General features: G+C 45.7%; 1 protein-coding gene and 1 long non-coding RNA gene across 2 annotated transcripts in view; one reads left to right on the top strand and one right to left on the bottom strand.

The window, feature by feature from the left end:
- LOC138948425 (uncharacterized) overlaps positions 1 to 20825 on the bottom strand; it is a 54619-nt gene that overhangs the window by 8440 nt on the left and 25354 nt on the right. The window lies entirely within an intron of this gene.
- LOC138948234 (A disintegrin and metalloproteinase with thrombospondin motifs 9-like) overlaps positions 1 to 20825 on the top strand; it is a 169975-nt gene that overhangs the window by 132324 nt on the left and 16826 nt on the right. The window contains exons 6-10 of the mRNA XM_070319754.1: positions 11722 to 11861; positions 12354 to 12558; positions 13670 to 13839; positions 15578 to 18119; positions 19438 to 19567. Coding sequence (XP_070175855.1) covers positions 11722 to 11861; positions 12354 to 12558; positions 13670 to 13839; positions 15578 to 18119; positions 19438 to 19567 — 3187 coding nt within the window. The remainder of the gene's footprint in view (positions 1 to 11721; positions 11862 to 12353; positions 12559 to 13669; positions 13840 to 15577; positions 18120 to 19437; positions 19568 to 20825) is intronic.

Raw genomic sequence — 20825 nt, 5'->3', positions numbered from 1 at the left:
TTTGGTTTAAGCAACATTGTATTCTTAAACACAGGCACATGATAATACAACAACATGTTTACAAAGGAGCACAACAAGTTTAAAACTTACAATAAGTGCTCACATAATCATACCTTCTAGATCTTGAAAAACAGAACATTGACATCATTTAGAACAAGATGCAGACAAGTAGGAGAATAGGAATACAAAAATTGTGACATATTGAACAGACAAAAACGTATTTGAAGCTAGATCTTTGAAACTTCACACACTTGATTACCTATAGACATGACCAAAGTCTGGTTCATTCTGGTCAATTTTCGATGTCGCAAGGGGGTCGGATGAAGGTGAATTAGTAAGACATTGTGTTTTTCTTGAATGTTTATGGTTTTGAATCGGCAGTTTCTGATTTATGTTACGTATGACGACAGTGAGTCGTGTGATCATTCGTTCTCCTTGTTATTGAAAAAGCTTTGTTTTGCTTTTAGTTTACCATTCTTTGAGTTGCTTGTCCCTGTGTTTTCGTTACATTTGTGTTCTTAGTATGCCGGTAATGCACGTGACGCACGGTACACTGACACACAAACACACTGTGTCAGAATCTTATCTTGGAATTGACTTTGTTATGTATTACTTTTCTGGAAATGAAATTTAAAATTATGATAACTGATTTCTTTAATCTCCAACCTAAATTTTATTTCGAGATAGATAAACCATTTCAAATTCTAGTGCAGAGTTGGAAGGACCTATGAGAATCGGACAAGTGGATGTCGACAATGATTAGGGCGGGGATGTAGCTCAGTCGGTAGCGCGCTGGATTTGTATCCAGTTGGCCGCTGTCAGCGTGAGTTCGTCCCCACGTTCGGCGAGAGATTTATTTCTCAGAGTCAACTTTGTGTGCAGACTCTCCTCGGTGTCCGAACACCCCCGTGTATACACGCAAGCACAAGACCAAGTGCGCACGAAAAAGAACCTGGGGAGTTATGCATGGACCGAGACAATAAGCGAAGTCAGAGACTTTTTCAGAAGTCAGTGACTAAAACACGTTGTCAGCGATGCATGGACAGAGACAATGCCAAGTCCACTGACTAAAGCGCTGACTAAAGGGCTCAAATTTACACCCACGATTTCGGCGGACAATCGTCTGACTTTCATTGAAGTAGCCACGGGCAGTCACGGTATTTTACTGAAAATCGAGAATTGAATGGTCTCACATACGCGTTAGATGTGTGAGATGAATCCGTAAATGTACAAGGGATTCAAATTAGTGTGGACGATGTGATAGGAGAAGTGAACGGCACGATAGAAAATTCGAAGCGACGGCTTTGACTCACTGAACCCAAACAAAAATGGCTGCCTTCGCCTTTGCTGGTGTGCGCCCATTGGCGGGCGCCTACTGCATTGACCCGCGTGGTGATGCGAAGCCACGCAAATCTCTTCTTGGCGTTTGTAATGCCATTCTGGAACGAAGAAAAAAGCAGCTTCGCATCCAAAGCCACTTCTTCTATTAGAACCTCCATCTCCTGATCGGAAAAATTTGGTTTCTTGGCTCTTTTAGCCGTATTTGTATAGCTTTCCTGCGACTCGGAGTTTCCATCGAACATAGCCATCTTGAAAGATGATGCGGATGCTGGAACTTGAACTGAGCATGCGCTATGGGAACTGAAAGTACCAACTGACTGGAAATCCCCTGTCTAAAAATAGTTTGACCTCAAAGTCTGAGACAACCGGCGTGTTGTCCAAGACTTCGTTGTCCGAGGTGAAGTCTCGCTCTATGCATAGCGATTTTCGATTTGTCAAAGTCTCAGACAATGAAGTCTCAAACTTCTTCATTGTCAGAGACTTTAGTTGTCTCGGTCCAAGCATAACTCCCCTGTAATCCATGTCAGAGTTCGGTGGGTTATGGAAACACGAAAATACCCAGCATGCTTCCTCCGAAAACGGCGTATGGCTGCCTAAATGGCGGGGTAAAAAACGGTCATACACGTAAAATTCCACTCGTGCAAAAAAAACACGAGTGTGCGTGGGAGTTTCAGCCCACGAACGCAGAAGAAGAAGAAGACAATGATTAGATTGTTTCCCGTGGAGAACAAAAGTATAGTTGTTTTCCCTTATCATGCGTGCACTTTCTGGCAGAAAACAAGACTTCCGAAAATATTCCACGAAAGGAGACTACCGTCGATTGTGATGACAGGGTTGCGTGCCCTTTGTCTTCAACCTGTTCACTCATCAATCACTCCGAACGTGCAGGCCTCTTTCTTTTCTGCGCTGAGGCGTAGGAATACACGAAGGTCAACAAGGGAGCGACCTTTGTGAAGGAGGAAGTTAACGCTTCCCTTGTCATGATCGGAGTTTTCACACAACTGCCGAGCTGTTTATTTCCGTTCTGGTGGGGGGTGGGGGTGGGGGTGGGGGGGTGCATTACGGTACACAATTGAACACGTGTTTTTGGTAAAAGTTGAACATTTGGTACTTGCTGTATGTAAAGGACCTTCTACCTCCAAACAAGAATTTTGAAAAACAAGAGAAATCGGTACTTTGACTTTGTCTGTGCTGTCTTTGTGTTGGTGAGTAGCTCAGATGGTAGAGCACTGGACTTGTGATCGGAAGGTCGCTGGTTCGAATTCGGGCCGGGACGGACACGGGTCAACTTTATGTGCAGACTCAGAGACGGAAGCCATGTCCCACCCCCGTGTCACCACAGTGGCACGTAAAAGACCTTGGTCATTCTGCCATAAGTGCAGGTGGCTGAATACACCTAAACACGCAGACACCTGGGTAGCGCGACCCCGTTGCTGCTAGCTTTCCACTGGGAGGAAGCGACCCGAATTTCCCAGCGATGGGACAATAAATAAATGAAAAATGAAAATGAAAATGAAAAATGAATACCGATTTCTGTTGTTTTTCAACTTTGTTTTCACCAAAAGTCATCTTGTTGTTTAGATTTCCAAACAGGAAGGTTGTGGTCTCCATTGCTGAGACGGAGTCCTGTTTATGACGAAGACAGTGCTTCGAGCAAAAATCGTGCGGCGTTTGAAACAAGACAACATCTCCGTTTTGAAAACATTATTTCTCTTAAATAAAGATTCGTTGATAGTTAATTTTGTAAGAATCAGTAGCCTAACACTGACCAATGAACATGTGTTTACCTCGGCCTTAAAATATAACTTCAGTTTGTCATTCATTCTCATGTCAGACACGAATCTTTAGATAGGAAAGACAAGATACCTCATTCGTCGTTTAGAAGGATACAGTCTTGTCTAAAGTGCCATGATACTTTTATTTAATTTATTTGAGCTGACTGGGTTATTTAGTTTTACCGTTTCTTTTCATTCTCCTGGGACCGTGCGAGCTGTTACGCATACATTTCCGGAATGGCTAATGATCCTCCTCAAAACCATCCAGGCAACCATTTTTTTCTCTTCAGGTGTGATACAAGAACGTTGACAAAGAGCACTCAGCGATACCTTAATTCTTCTCCTGTAAACAATCGTATCAACCTGGATGCTTGTGTGTACAGAGTTTGGGTTTTCTTTTTGCTATTAGGTCCCTGTCACACAGCTCTACGTCCTTACGAAGATCATGCCGATCACTCCGATCTGAAAAAGTTGTCATATCGGGGCATATCGCCGTCAAAATCCAGCACATGGCAAATTTGAAGGAAAAAAACATCACGACGGTACTGCGCCACGACCCGGTTACGCTTGTTTTGTGCAGTTCAACATAAACGTTGGGACAGCGTGCGGCTTCCCGACCTAACTGATCCCACCCCGACCAAACCAGGCTCACGGAGATCCTCCCACGTTTGGCCCACGATTGGCCACGCTCTCGGACACGCTCTCGGACACTTTTCCATCGTAGAAGAAGCGGCGTCTTTGTGTGACTGGTGTTTAAGTGATTTTAGCACGTTGACACTGGTTTCAGTCAAGAAATTGAGGCGGCACAAAAGGGTCCACCCTGAAGAGAAAGCAGCCAGGGAGTATTTTGTTGTATGTGCCCAAGTGGAAGGATCCTCTTATCCAACGTGACAGCCGGGACAGATCTGCTGTGACTCACGTGCCTGTTCACAAGAGAAGGAAGGCATCTTTAAGTTGAACGAATGTAAAGCTCTCTCATCGTTCTTTTTCGACTGACGTTCGTTGATCACCCGTTAAACGGTTTTAACAGTGCTCTAGCTTTCTGACTCATTCCGGTGTGATTGCTCAACGAACTTTGTGGTTTTTATCAGATTATTTTAAAAAAAATTGGGGGGGGGGGGGGAAGGGGGGGGGGGCGGTCGCAAGCCCCTCGGTAATTTTTTCCTTTGAAATTTGCGAAATAATTAAAGGTAGAATCACCTCGCAACAGAAATATGTATGCGTTGGGAAATCGCGGAGTATTTTGGCGAGCTGACTCCGCATGATTCATTTCGAGTTCAGGTACACACATTTCTCCCTCTTATAAAACCGCGGGTGGCCTTCAATGTTGCTCGAACATTCCCCTGAATACTGCAAAGATGGAAATCTTCACCTGTGCGGGGGTGGAACCCGGGTGTGGGGGGGTGGTGGGTGGTGGGTATGTAGCTTGAAACAGCCGAAAAGTACCAGAAAAGCATGTCTTGCGTACTTGTATGAAAATCGTGCTGAAAGGGAAGGAGTGGGGGGTGTCGATATAAATAGAAAAGGATGAGGACGATGGTAATGATGATGACGTTTGCATGTACATTGACAATGGGTGCACTCGGCAGCATCCACACGCCTCTGGTTTCCTTGACATGCCTTCCTTGAGTACCGCTGAGGATGAAGAGAAGAAGAGAGAGGGGCGGAGACGGGGGGGGGGGGGGGGCGAGAGAGAGAGAAAGAGAGAGAGAGAGAGAGAGAGAGCGAGAGAGGAGAGAGGGGGAGAAAGAGGGGTTTGGGGTGAGTAAAGGAAAACTGAGGGAGGGAGGGAGGGAGAGAGAGTAGTGGAGAGAGACACAAGACGGAGAGAGGGAGAAAGAGAAAGAGAGACAGCGAGAGAGAGACAGAGAGTGAGAAAGAGAGAGAAAGAGAGAGAGAGAGCTGTCGAATTCGAGAGAGACAGAAGCAGAGAGAGAGAGACAGAGAGAGACACACACAGAGAGGCAGAGATAGAGAGAGCTGTCAATTTTGAGAGACAGACAGAAGCAGAGCGAGAGAGAGAGAGAGAGAGAGAGAGAGAGAGAGAGAGAGAGAGAGAGAAGGAGAGAGAAGCATAAAAAACTCCAACCCCAAAACACAGCTGATGCTTGTCTGCTTCGCTGGCAACAAGAAACATTCTCAGACGTGGTGAGAAGTGCCAGGAGTGTGCGTGGGGTCATAAAGAGAAGGTTGCCAAGTCTGTCATTGTTACATTGTCTTGTAACGCAAGACTCACCCCGTGCAAACACATAGCAAGAGACACGCTGGGCTGCTGAACTTCAAGACTTCATTGTATTAACGCGGTACGCGGGTTTTCATACCCAGCTACTTGTCACACCAGACTGTCAGACGTAAGATGTTGTAACGACAGTTTTCGATTTTCCGTATAATAATGTGAAAGCCCCAGGACCCTTTCTCGAGAATCGTGCAAATGCGTTGCGGTCTCCAGAACCCGGCCTTTCCTTTCAATTAAAATGGAGATTGCAGAGTCCCATATCGTCAGTGAGAGGTAATAATTACCTTTTACGGGATACAACATTAATTTCTAGGAAAATGCTGTGGGTATTAACAGATTCCAAGTCAAGGTAGGTCAGGTCAAAGATGAAAGATTTCAATTTTAGAAAGAATTTCGCAGATGGGTAGGACATTCGCCGCCGGCGTAGCGCGTCACCAGGGCTGAGTTGGTACTGATGGTTCTCCTGTGTGTAGGCTGGTCAGGGGTCAAGGCTACAGTGGGAAACTGCTGTAGTGCAACGTGTTAGTGCAACTGAACCTTTTTCGCCAAATGTTGTTTTCAGCTTTGCACTGAAACTGCATCGTAAATAAAAGTCTATTTTCGTCGGATTCACTCAGTGTCGAAGCTGTTTCTGTTTTTCTCGTGTTTCTGTTTGGTTGTTTGGTTGTGTTTGCTTGACTGTACGCTGAATATATTACCATATTTTCTTCTCATTTACTGTTCTAATGAAGGGGTTTCTACTTGTTTTGAGTACTTTTTATTTGTTCGTAAACATGATAGTAAAGGTGTTTTTTTCCCCCCATAAAACTGTCCTCGTAATTAATTTTCTTGCGTATCTTACCAGTTATGTGTAACAAATAAGTTCAGATTCTCTCTTGAGGTGCTGGCAGATTTTTTGGAAATCTTAACCATACCTTGATGGCTTATTGCATCATGTGTCGGTTAAAATAGACATTTTACCCCCCCACCCCCCACCCCCACCCCCGCCCCCAATTGCACGTGCACAAAAGTGGTACAACACCCATGTGTTTACAGCAGACTTAGTGTAGCGGCCTACAGACAAGCCTAATTTCCTTGTCATCACCATTTCACCCTTTTTCGTCGGTTGTGTGGAGTCTGAATTAAGAGTCTTTCATGTGCTTTTATGTTCCTCATTTCCTTGGAGATCTCTTCCCAGTATTGGTTTTGTAAACCGCTGAGTCAGCCTTGCGCTTTACTCATAGAATCAAGATGTTCTCCTGTAACTTATGACAGTGTTGACTGAGTCGTAAATAAGTTGGTTTTCTTTTTGCCGATTGAGGTCGATTGGGGGAAGGGGGGAGAAGGAGGGGGGGGGGGGTCTGAAGCTATGGAAGGGAGGAAGGTTGCCTTTATAACGCTGCCAAACTTGATTCCTGGAACACTTGCAGAAAGCTGACGCAATCGTAAATAAACAACACTTGTCTTTTTCTCACGAGGATGAAGCGGGGAAGGAAATGGTGGAGGGGGTGGGGGTATGTCTGGGTTTTGAAGTTATTATTTTTGGCAACTTTTATAAAAGTGACTCTGATACTAGAATCTTTTTATTGCTTGCTAACAAATCACGTCTGTGCTCAAATCTGACTAAAAGGCTGGATGATTGAAAATAAGCGGTGTTTATTTCAAAAGCACATTTCTTTATGACTGCAGACAAACATTTAAACATGCAAAGTATTTTTCAACCTTAATTTCTTCTTTGCTACTGAGTACACTGTGGCAAAATAAGCCGCCATTTGTGTGCACATTTAATTTTTACAAACTTTGTTTTCAACAAGTCTAGTTCTCACTTTCACTAACAACTTTCGAAGTTTTGGAGCTCCAATTCTGCCAAGACGTTCTGTGTGCAGTTATTGTACACTCTTTGAATAACAAACTCACAACTACATATTATTCCGTTCTCCCTTCGTGCATGCTGTGGCGTTAAGTAGGGTGTGACAGTTTACAGGAGTTACACAAGACTGACAGAACTGCATTAAAACTGTCGGAGAAAATTATAACCTTGCCGGTGTCTATTGAAATTCTATTGAAATTTAAACGAGAGAAACATCTAATTTGATGTGACAGAACGTCGTTCACTAAACCTATAATTTGGAGATGAACAGACTTTGCTGCTTTACCCAGTGCAACCATGTTTTTGTTAGGTTGAGCACGGTGTGTGTGTGTATGTGTGTGTGTGTCTGTATGTGTATTTATATGTGTGTGAGTGTGTGTGTGTGTGTGTGTGTGTGGTGTGTGTGTGTGTGTGTGTGCGTTTGTGTGTGGGTGCGTGAGTTACTCATGAAGACCGTGTTTTGAGGATCAATAACGTGCTTGCGTGTGTGCATCAGTGCGTGCGTGCGTGTGTGTGTGTGTGTGTGGGTGGGGGGGGGGGGGGTTGCGTGTGTTACTCATGAAACAGTGTTTTTAGGACCAATAACGTAATCTCTGTGCAGGGAAGGTAAGGGCCGTAATCTCTGTGCAGGGAAGGTAAGGGCCGTAATCTCTGTGCAGGGAAGGTAAGGGCCGTAATCTCTGTGCAGGGAAGGTAAGGGCCGTAATCTGAAAGGGGGAAGGGGTGGAGTGGGGGTGTTGGGGTTTTCGGGATGAGCTTTTGGCTGAAAGGTGATGCTGGCACTAGTCATTTTGCAAATCTTCTTCTTCTTCTTCTGCGTTCGTGGGCTGAAACTCCCACGTACACTCGTGTTTTTGAACGAGTGGAATTTTACGTGTATGACCGTTTTTTACCCCGCCATTTAGGCAGCCATACGCCGTTTTCGGAGGAAGCATGCTGGGTATTTTCGTGTTTCCATAACCCACCAAACTCTGACATGGATTACAGGATCTTTTTCGTGCGCACTTGGTCTTGTACGTGCTTGCGAGTACACACTGGGGTGTTCGGACACCGAGGAGAGTCTGCACACAAAGTTGACTCTGAGAAATAAATCTCTCGCCGAACGTGGGGACGAACTCACGCTGACAGCGGCCAACTGGATACAAATCCAGCGCGCTACCGACTGAGCTACAGTCTTTCTTTCTTTATTTGGTGTTTAACGTCGTTTTCAACCACGAAGGTTATATCGCGACAGACTGAGCTACATCCCCGCCCTTTTTGCAAATCATATTGCATATAACTCTTTTTTTGCTTGTATTCCATTTCTTACAAGGAAACTTTATATATGTAAAATGTTGAATTTTACTGTTCAATGTAAAGCGCCATAAGACTAGCTGTTATCTTGCGGTGAACAGCGCTATAGAAAAATGGTTTTTAACAACAACAAAATTGTGTGAACGTCGGTCATTCAGTGCAAACACGAATTCGTCAAAATGATGTATCTTTCCGCGCCGTTTTTCTTTCTTTAACGTGCTACTTTCGTAACACTGTAGTTTGTGTAAATGTTATTTGCCCTCAGCAACATTTCGTCTTCAGGGCCACTGCCAAACCACCTCTTTGAGTTTCTACACACGCCAGAGCTAGCGTCACACCCTTTCTCAACTCACACGCCAGCGCAAACGTCACACGCTTTCTCAACTCACACGCCAGCGCTAGCGTCACACCCGTTCTCAACTCACACGCCAGAGCGAGCGTCACACGCTTTCTCAACTCACACGCCAGCGCTAGCGTCACACCCGTTCTCAACTCACACGCCAGCGCTAGCGTCGCACCCTTTCTCAACTCACACGCCAGAGCGAGCGTCACACCCTTTCTCAACTCACACGCCAGAGCGAGCATCACACCCTTTCGAGTCAACTCACATGCCAGCGCTAGCGTCGCACCCTTTCTCAACTCACATGCCAGCGCTAGCGTCGCACCCTTTCTCAACTCACACACCAGCGCTAGCGTCACACCCTTTCTCAACTCACACGCCAGAGCGAGCGTCACACCCTTTCTCAACTCACATGCCAGCGCTAGCGTCGCACCCTTTCTCAACTCACACGCCAGCGCTAGCGTCACACCCTTTCTCAACTCCGAAGTTTGTGTGGCCCGGAGACAAAGTGGCTGTATTCCACCGAAGGCATGCTCGCGATGTCTGCCTCCAGAAGACAGAATGTCACCAACGCACCGAAACAGCGTGAGGGGGCCTTGGGTGGGAGTTTCCGAGGGTGCAGGAAAGAAAAGACCACAGAGGGTGTTCTTACGACGCCTGAGGATATAGAACGTACGCCGGCTACGATTGTTCAGTAAATGCTGACGCCATGGATTTTGTTTTTGTTTTTTTTGTTTCTTCAACTTCTTGTCTTGATGGGGGTCAGGCTCTAATGAACGCAACTGTCCCTGGGCTCAGGTTGTTTTGTTTTGTATTTTGGGACCATTTGGGTTTGGTTTGGTTGCTGACGGTGTTTTGAAGTTGAGGATTGGCCTTAACAGTTTCTGCTTTGACATTGTTTCTGAGTGAAGATAGCGTCTCAAACTAATATACAAGAATAAATAGATAAGTGTTGTCTGGTAATTGTTTGTCTGTGCACTTAAAAGACCGCTGGGTCGATACATTTTGTTTTGTTTTGTCAATAATTAAACGTTCCAACAACATACCGTTCTTGTGTTTTTTTAAAATTCTAGTATACAAGCAATGCAATCAAAAACGAGATAAAAAGTCTTCCAAACAGCCGGACTTTTGTAGGTCCACATTTACATATTAGGGGAGACCGGGGCTAATCCGCCCCCGGGGCACATCCGTCTTTGTCTGTTTATTCTTACGTTTGCCACCTTTTAGTCATTCACACCATGTGGGAGTGGTGTCCCTTCTTCCCGCCATATCCTGCAGAAGTTCAGAGGTTGCGCGCCCATATATCGTGAGTACAGATCACAAAAAGTGTTTTTTCTTCATTTTTGTAACATGAATGCATTGGAGTTGACTTAGGTTTTGATGCATTACCCCTGAGAACAAATACTTAGTCTTGGTGTCGAGTAAAAGTGCGTTAATTAAGGTCGAGTTCTGACGAAAGTTTTGCTTCTTCCTTTCCATGTTGTGCTCGCTATCTGGCACTAGAGTTGCCTGCGCATGCGGGGGCAAGTCCGCCTATTTGTCATGGGGCATGTTCGCCGTGAGCAGTATGTACAACAAATGTTCATGCGCACATAAAAACTGTCTGCACATTGATATCAGCTACACATTTGTCTTGATGTAAAAACTCATCAAACTCGCCAGTTATGCTACCAAAAGCATAAAAGTAGCATAAAAGTAGGCGGACTAGCCCCGGTCTCCCCTAACGTAATTTTGTGTTACATTCTTTCGTATTTTGTCATTGGCATTTTTGAACCTAAATATTGAAGGGAATTAAAAAAGCTTTCCCACTAAAGCTTGCCCACTACTAGTCTTGTACCTACTATGGGATGAGAGCGGCGGACTTGCCCCACCCTGTAGGCGGACTTACCCTGACTTGGGGCAAGTTCGCCTACGTTAGGGTAGGTCTACTTAAAGCAGTATGTACAACAAATGTTCATGCGCACATAAAAACTGACTGCACATTGATATCAGCTACACATTTGTCTTGATGTAAAATAAAAAATCAGTCATCTAGTTCATCAAACTCGCCAGTTATGCTACCAAAAGCATAAAAGTAGGCGGACTAGCCCCGGTCTCCCCTAATCCCCACTGGGAATGTCTGAACTCTCGTTGCGCGGCCAGTCCAATTCTGTAAGATGGAACTACAATTCTTCCCAAGGTCAAGTTCAGAAACTCTGAATGAGATTGACCTTGGCCGAGAAAGGATCTTGCCACAACACTTGACCATTGCCCTTGGCCGTGAGTCTTGGGCGCTGGCTATCTCTCGTCGCTGTCTTGATGAATCCAGTGGGACACTAGCCCGTAACAAAGATGAATCACTGTTCCATAGTGTGGTCAGTGTGAGATGCACCGCGTGATGCCTTGACCCAATCGTGTCCGAATCTGATATGAAGTGAGACTTCTGTTCTAAGGTGCTGTGGCAGTATGGGGTTGATGATAAATATTGATTAACGCCCTCACGGTTAGACCATTATAGGGGCATGTTCCCGGCAGCAGTATGGGGTGCGGTGGGTACGGCCTTGGCCAAAAGCGATTAAATGTAATGAATGGTTTGCCAACGAGCTGAAAAGTGCAACTGGAGTAGGGTAGGGGTGGGTGACTGGGGGTTGTGTGTGGGTGAGGTGGGGGCCGGGTCAGCTATATTGCGTGTTTGTGTGTGTGTGTGACATATATATATACTGACAAGAAGAAGAGGGCCGTTGGAGGGGCGATGGTTGAGGGGTCAGTAGGGAAACAATACTGGAACCAATTTTGTATGTGTGCGTGTTTTTTCTTCTAAATACTGTCTTTTCAAAGGGTTTAGAAAGTGGGAAACGTCTGTTTTCATTTTTTTCATTTTTGTTTTATCTGTTATAAACTGTTGCAGCAACGGACCCGTGTAAGCTGACATGTCGGGCCAGGGGACAACACTTCTACTCCAAACGGACTGACAGAGTTATCGACGGAACACCGTGCGGGGGCGCCACTACCAATCCATCGGCTGTTTGTGTGCACGATGTTTGTGAGGTAAATCTTACAAACTATCGGCACTGCTCTTGATTAATTGTCAAGGTTTTTTTTTCTGAGACGCAATTGTAGAAAAGTAGTAATGCCGTTTTGCTCTGTCCAACTGCAAAACTTTTGTGTCATAGTTTTCAATAGGTTATATTTAGAATCTCAAACAGAATGAGGCAGAGCGATGTTAAGATATCAAATAACCAAAGGGAAGTAATCGCTCTTAATGCATACGACATGTGTAATAGAGTAAGCGAGAGTTGTACGGAACCTTTTCTCCTGGCACCTGAGAGAATAACAAGCATTGAAATGAACAAGCGACTTTCATCCCAGGATGACTAGATGAAAGTCGCTTGTTCATTTCAATGCTTGTTATTCTCTCAGGTGCCAGGAGAAAAGGTTCCGTACAACTCTCGCTTACTCTATTACACATGTCGTATGCATTAAGAGCGATTACTTCCCTTTGGTTATTTGATAGGTTGATTTTGTTACATTTTTACATAGGAAGTGGGCTGTGATGACTTGGTGGGCTCCCCCTGGCGGCGTGATGCGTGCGGAGTGTGTAAGGGGGACAACTCCACGTGTCGCACTGTATCCGGCGTCTTCGCGCCCCAGCACCTTAGCCGCGGCTTTAACCACATCATCGCCATCCCTGCCGGCTCCTCGCAGATCAACATCACTGGCCTTCGCTACAGCATCAACTACATAGGTTGGTGCCTGCAGGCTTTAAATTAAACCTACAGTGGTACCTAGCTGCCATGTGTATGTGTGATCACTCTTTGTACTTGCCGGTCTTCTTTGTGAAGTTTTAAAGTATGGCGAAACCGGCGGAAACTCGTAGATCTAATCCACTCAGTCCACTATTCTGCTCCGTGCACTTCTGACACCATGTATGTGTGTTCACTCTTTCGTATACGACACTACACAATATGCAGGATTCCACTTGAACTTTAACTACTCCAACTTCTGGCAATATTACAAGAATCTCAGGAATGATACTAAGATGGGGACTAACGAACTAATCATGTGACTTTTCTTTCGCGCTCTTCGTTATCATTCTAATTGGTAGTTATATTTAGCATATATGACATCATTTCTAAACACCATGCATGTAAGGACGCCCTTGAGACCAAAGCATCCCTGCATTGCAGGTGGCCTAGCTGTCATGAAAGTGTTTTGATCAAAATAATAAATGAAATGACTACAGAGGGTGTCCTTTAATGGAAGGTGTCTTCTCGTCGGAGGGGCATCACTTGTAGGTGCCACTATATATCACTCATTATTTTGCTTTTTCTGGGTCATTTTGGTCTTTATTACTACAGTTCTGCACTATGACATTGGTATTATACATTATGTGATATGATTTGGGATCAAGGTTTGCTTTACCTTTCTGTAGTTGTTGGATGAATAGAGTGTCATGTAATGTTGTTTTATTTGTAATCAACCTGACATCTTATTTGGGAAAAAAATAGTTCTAGATGCAATCAGAATCCAAAGAGACTGACATTATTATTATTATTTTTTTTAGTTAGGTCATTCGCGCATGGTTGGAAGTTTGTTCAGCCGGTATGCGTATAACGGTCATCTTTTACACTGTAAAAATGTTTTTGCAAAGACAGACATGACACAAATCTCCAATCTCTGCTTTTCTGTGTACAAACCTGTATCATTTTCACTGAAATCGATTTTCTGCTGCAGATATCGACTAACAAAAGCACAAATACGGTTAGCTGAGGATTTAAAATGTATGGAAAACCATAAGATTTAAGTAAAAATCTCATATCATTGAATGATCAGTGCTTTACTTTCTGGCATTTCAGCCCTTCAGTTTCCTGGTGGGGACTTCATTCTCAACGGTGGACTCAGAAAGGCTGCAGCCGGTGACTTTGATGCAGCAGGGACTATTTTCTCCTACAAAACCAACAAAGAATGCGGCGCGGGACAGTGTATTTTTGCGGACGGGCCCACTGAGGAGGACATTGATCTGATGGCAAGTATATTTATATATTAAGTTGGCATTAAAAGTGTGAAAACTTGTCAAACCCTTGAGTGCACCCTGACTTGGGGTAGCTAGACTAAGGTGGGCTGGGGAAGGGATAACTGGTTAAGCAAAGGAAAAGAATAACAAAACTTTGAACTTAAAATGAAAAGGTGGGAGACTGGAGTATGTCAAGTGTTACCAGAATGAACTGAACACACAGAGAAGACGTTTTTTATAAGCTGGAGAGATTTTGGCGTGATATCTTCTTCTTCTTCTTCTGCGTTTGTGGGCTGAAACTCCCACGTACACTCGTGTTTTTGCACGAGTGAATTTGTACGTGTATGACCGTTTTTACCCCGCCATTTAGGCAGCCATATGCCGCTTTTGGAGGAAGCATGCTGGGTATATTCGTGTTTCTATAATCCACCGAACTCTGACATGGATTACAGGATCTTTTCCGTGCGCACTTGGTCTTGTGCTTGCGTGTACACACGAAGGGGGATAAGTCACTAGCAGGTCTGCACATACGTTGACCTGGGAGATCGGAAAAATCTCCACTCTTAACCCACCAGGCGGCCGCGGCCGGGATTCGGACCCTCGACCTTCCGATTAAGAGGCCGACGTCTTACTACCCCGCCACAGCGCCCGTCCTGATATCAACTACTAAGACCCAACGGTTTGAGTACAACGGGGTGGGGATCATAGCTCAGTCGGTAGCGCGCTGGATTTGTATCCAGTTGGCCGCTGTCAGCGAGAGATTTATTTCTCAGAGTCAACTTTGTGTGCAGACTCTCCTCGGTGTCCGAACACCCCCGTGTGTACACGCAAGCACAAGACCAAGGGCGCACGAAAAAGATCCTGTAATCCATGTCAGAGTTCGGTGGGTTATAGAAACACGAAAATACCCAGCATGCTTCCTCCAAAAACGGCGTATGGCTGCCTAAATGGCGGGGTAAAAACGGTCATACACGTAAAATTTCACTCGTGCAAAAAACACAAGTGTACGTGGGAGTTTCAGCCCACGAACGCAGAAGAAGAAGAAGAAGAGTACAATGGAACGCCCAGTTTTAGACCTTGCTTTCACAGATTTTCTGTTTATAACCTCAGCAAATGTATATCCCTGTTCCAAATGAGATGGGCAAAGATTCCATTTTCTACAAAAACAACAATGACGAAAGTGACCCATCTCAAACACAGTCTCATGACGAAAGTGACCCATCTAAAACACAGTCTCATGACGAAAGTGACCCATCTAAAACACAGTCTCATGACGAAAGTGACCCATCTAAAACACAGTCTCATGACGAAAGTGACCCATCTCAAACACAGTCTCATGACGAAAGTGACCCATCGCAAACACAGTCTCATGACGAAAGTGACCCATCTCAAACACAGTCTCATGACGAAAGTGACCCATCTCAAACACAGTCTCATGACGAAAGTGACCCATCTCAAACACAGTCTCATGACGAAAGTGACCCATCTCAAACACAGTCTCATGACGAAAGTGACCCATCTAAAACACAGTCTCATGACGAAAGTGACCCATCTCAAACACAGTCTCTTGACGAAAGTGACCCATCTCAAACACAGTCTCATGACGAACACGAGCTCTTTCTGCGCTGCACGACCTAATTTTCTCCAATGATTTTAGGTGTTACAAGAGGGAGGGGGGGACCACTCTAATTGTAGGCAGTACAGCCTATGACCTTGTCAGAATAACAAAATGATCTTGTCTTTGTTACAGCTGAACACGCGAGGCAGCAACCGTGGGGTCATGTACAGTTTCAATGTACCCATTAACGTCACCAACGACTACTTCCGGCGAATCATCGGCACCACCAACGGTGACATCATCACCACCAAAAACGACAACGACAGCATCGCTGGTGAACAAAGCAGCGACAACGACGGTGACTCTCTTGATGAAGACCATGATGTAGATGATGAGGCTGATGAATTCGAAGAAGACGAAGTGAAAGAGAACGAAGCAGTCACTTCCATTTCTATACCGTTGCAAAGCCTAGTGGATCCAAATGAGATGGGCAAAGATTCCATTTTCTACAAAGACAACAATGACGAAAGTGACCCATCTCAAACACAGTCTCCCGACGAACAAGAGTCTTCTGAAGACAGTGATTACTGGTCTCAGGAGGATTGGACTCAACACTCTGACGATGAAGAAGATGATGAGGAAGAATCGGACAATGATTTTGATGAAGTGGGAGCCCCAGAACCCATCGAACAGAAGGAAGTCCCGGAAAGAAAATTCAAGATCATTCGGAAAGCAAGACCACGTTTCATCGAACCTGAAGACACCAACGGAGGCTCATTTGCAAACAGTGCTAGAAACTTTGAGTTCCAGGCAAACACTCAAAACGATGTTGACAATGACGACGACGATGATGATAGCGACGACGACGATGATGAAGATGAGGAAGACTATGATATGCATTTCCCTGAGGATTCATTGTCGTTCCAGGACCTGACGACTGCAGCGAGCGAGACAGATTTTGATCAGGTACAAACCACACCGTTTTTCAAACACAGCCGTGCCGAGGATAATGTGTATCAAAAAGACACAAACGAGTCAGATACAGAGTTTGACGTAGACAAACAAGACTCCTTCTCAGCAGACCAACCACAGCAGCGCAATCAACTCAAAGACACGCCCACGTCTCAACCTCAACACTTGCTCCGCCCACAAAGTGATAGCCCAACCCGTCCTACCCATTCCTACAGGTCTCAGACCGGGGGAGCCCATGCCAAATACTACAGATACCGACGACCAAACTATTCTCAAAGCTTCACTTTTAGACGCTCTCACCAGATAAATGTGCAAGCGGCCAAAAAAGTCTCGGGCAGTAGTGGTGACAGGAGCTCAATGCATCGTGGGAGCAGGCCGAGAAGTTCAACGTACAGTGCCAGCCCACAGCCCCCCACCAGCAGACAAATCAGGGTTAGGCCGCAACCACGGGGCCAGAGTGCTTCCCAGCGATACGGAACGAGCAGCTTCAGCGGCTACGAGCGTCCTTCCAGCTACGACACATACCGCAGGACTGCGCCCAGGATGAACACAAACTCGCAAAGCAGCAGCAGCTACAACAACCGAAGGAGATACCCCTCATCCTCCTCCTCCTCCTCCTCACAGAGACAGGCGCTGACGTTGGGCCAGACAGTGTCCAGAGAGCAGGATGAAACCGTGCAGATCACCAGCACCAACACTGGAAGGGGGTCTTCCTCTGCCGACACCCGCTCACGCGAGGAGAACCTGAGGCTCCAGCAGCAGAGATCCCGCAAGCAGGAGTACGAGCGTCAGCAGGAGGAGTACCGACGAGAACTGCAGAGACGTCGACAGGACATCGAACAGCAGAGAGCCGCCCAGAGCGCGGACTATCAGCGGAGGCTGGACGAGCACAACCGACGGTTAAGGCAGCGCGAGATGGAGATCGAGCAACGTAAGCGCGATCACAATCGTCAGCGCCATCATGGCAGACACCCTCATCACCGCCACCAGGGCAGGCAGCCCACTGTTCCCCAGTCGTCCCAAACAGGAGGGACAGCCAGTCGTCCGGACACTGCCGGGAGGGGAGCTTCCTCTTCTCCATCCCAGCGGGGCGGGGTTGACCAGAGAATGACCAATACACGGCTAACACCATCCTCCAGGCCCAGCAGCTCTGCTGACACAAGGGCTGTTCCGGACATCAGCGACAGAAGACGCCAGCCTGTGATCACGAATCGAAGACGACCAGCGTATGTGACTCCTATTCCAGACATCAGCGACAGAAGACGCCAGCCTGTGATCACGAATCGAAGACAACCAGCGTATGTGACACCTGCTCCGCCTACCACCCCTAGCACAACCACAGTAAAAACAACCACGACCCAACGGTACGTACCACCAACGCCTCCGCCGACTCGCGGCTTCCTGACCAACCCTGCACCACAGCCGGTCAACCCGACACTTCCCAGCATCATTCCTAGAACAGGCACCTTTGTGGACCAGCCTGAAGTTCCTCAATACATCCCGGAAGGTCCAGGAGCACCCCAGTATATCCCAGACGATTCTGAATACAATCCTCGTTCCAGCCTCACAGCGGCCTTATCCAATCAGCTGCCCAACACCGGTGACAGCCCGCTGGTGATTGGCTCTCAGGGGAACATTGTGCCGAACATCATTGAGAGGGGGCCTCTGGTTGGTGGAGAGGGCAGCATTGACAGGGAAGACAAGATGTCGTACGAATGGCGCGTGTCTGGTCTGACCGAGTGCACCCTGACATGTGGTGGAGGTATGTTCCAATGGCTTAGACATTTTGCACAAATTAATTGGGTTTTGGCAAAGACTTGAAGTTCTAAAGAACATTTCCTGTGGAACACAGACAAAGCAGTTGTAGGTGTTTGATGGAAACATATATGTATTATATAACTTTATAACGGTACATGTACACACAATCAAAATGATAAATCTGAGACTAGGCTGAAGGCATTTGCTTTCAAAAGCTTAAGCCAGCATTACTCAAAGAGCGATTAGTTTTAGCCTTCACCCTGTACTCGTAATTACAGTGTGTACTCAAGCCACGTTGAGACCTTAATATGGAATGTAACTTTATAATATGTGACCCTCCACCACGGAATGAGTCGCATTTTCACCTTTGCATGATTTTCATATTTTTACATGTTCCTAAGGAGTTTTTAATGCTCTATCTAGTGGTAAAACCGGGCCGTTTTAGAAAAGAGCTAAAACTGTTTGAGTTATAAGCCTGTGACTGAGGTGACCCTCACACTGTTACCAGACACCCCCCGGACTTATATTAAGCCTAGCGCAGAACCGCGCGATCGAGCTGACATGCGACTCATTCCGTGGTGGAGGGTCACATATTTGTTTCTCCATGGCACTAATCTTAGATTAGGTAAAGCGTATGCAGCTTTATTATTGGATTAAACATTGTTTATTTATATTTTACATGTTCAAGAAATGCATGTACATCGATATAAGGTGAAAACAACAAGCCTACGGCTTATGGTGGTGTCTTCAGACAAATTTACAAGAGTAACATGGCAGACAGTCAAGCCCTTACACACTAAGCAAGAACAGTCAGTAAATTTAACACAAAATATCATCCAAATTTAGAAGAAAAAAGAAAAAGGAAGGTGATCGAGCTTTATTATTGAACTGGTCGAACAAATATAGGCCCCACACGTCCCTTCCAGCAGGCTTATCCTACTCTTAATTGATATGGAACAGTAATTATTGTGGTCCACAAAGAATAATTTTTCCTTTCAGAGCTTGACTAGGTGCAGTGGAAACCCTTTCGAAGAGTACAGAAGTCTGAAAATATGAGGTCGTAATAGGGAGGGAGTCCGTGGAAGGAGGTGAATGTACAGAGGTTATGACCAGAAAACCTGAAACACAAGGTCTGAAAAGAAGGCCAAGGGAAGTGGAGGGGTACAGATCTTAAACGAGGAGTTTCACTGTAACATCTGCGTTTCAGAGGTTATGAACGAAAAGCTAAAAATCAAGAGGGCCAAGGGAAGTGGAGGGGTACAGATCTTAAACGAGGAGTTTCACTGTAATATCTGCACTTCGTGTGTGTTTGTGACGTACAGGTATGCAGCAGACCGTGGTGGTGTGTCTGGACATGCGGACACAGGCCGTGGTCACCGACGGGAACTGTCGCAACGTGGAGCGACCCAAGGCCAAGGGAGTCACGTGCAACACCAGGCCCTGTCCGGCACGGTCAGTCCTCTGTCCATTGTCTTACTCACTGTCCGGCACGGTCAGTCCTCTGTCCATTGTCTTACTCACTGTTCTTGTCGTGGATGACGTCACTGTTCTTGCCTTGGATGACGCCACAGTGATCAATCAATCAATATCAATCAATATGAGGCTTATATCGCGCATATTCCGTGGGTACAGTTCTAGGCGCTCTGCAGTGATGCCGTGTGAGATGAAATTTTATACGGCCAGTAGATTGCAGCCATTTCGGCGCATATTTACCTTTCACGGCCTATTATTCCAAGTCACACGGGTATAGGTAGACAATTATTAACTGTGCCTAAGCAATTTTGCCAGGAAAGACCCTTTTGTCAATCGTGGGATCTTTAACGTGCACACCCAATGTAGTGTACACGGGGGGAGGTTCGGACACCGAAGAGAGTCTGCACACAAAGTTGACTCTGTGAAATAAATTTCCGCCGAACCTGGGATCGAACTCACGCTGACAGCGGCCAACTGAATACAAATCCAGCGCGCTACCAACTGAGCTCTTGTCATGGATGACGTCACTGTTCTTGCCGTGGATGACGCCACAGTGATTTTCGGATTGCCGCTCTGAGTCTCATGAAAAGAGATAACAAAAACCCAAGACAGGATTGCTTATTGCATGTAAAAGCTTATTTTTCAATAAAGGCACCCCTGAAAATCAAATTCACAAAAGCAAGGTTCCCGCATTAAAATCGGCACAAACATTTAGAACATCTGAAACTGAACAAGTTCACGTAGCTGATCAGTTACGCCTAAACACGCACACACCTGGTTAGCTCGCGCGAATCCTGTTGCTGAATGATTTCAACAGGAAGGAAGTGACCGGAATTTCCATATAATGGAAATACAGTGGTACCTGCTATGTGTGGCCTCACTGATGAGAGGACACCCATTTAACAAGTCGCGTAAGGCGAAATTACTACATTTAGTCAAGCTGTGGAACTCACAGAATGAAACTGAACGTAGTCCGCCGCTAGTGCAAAAGGCAGTGAAAGTGACGAGCCTGTTTGGCGCGGCAGCGGTTGCGCTGTGCTTCATAGCACGCTTTACTGTACCTCTCTTCGTTTTAACTTTCTGAGCGTGTTTTTAATCCAAACATATCATATCTATATGTTTTTGGAATCAGGAACCAACAAGGAATAAGATGAAATAGTTTTTAAATCGATTTCGGAAATTTAATTTTGATCATAATTTTTATATTTTTTATTTTCAGAGATTGTTTTTAATCCAA

This window comes from Littorina saxatilis, linkage group LG1 (genome assembly GCF_037325665.1).
Source record: "Littorina saxatilis isolate snail1 linkage group LG1, US_GU_Lsax_2.0, whole genome shotgun sequence".
NCBI classification, from domain to species: domain Eukaryota; kingdom Metazoa; phylum Mollusca; class Gastropoda; order Littorinimorpha; family Littorinidae; genus Littorina; species Littorina saxatilis.
This window is presented reverse-complemented; position numbering and strand designations above follow the sequence as displayed.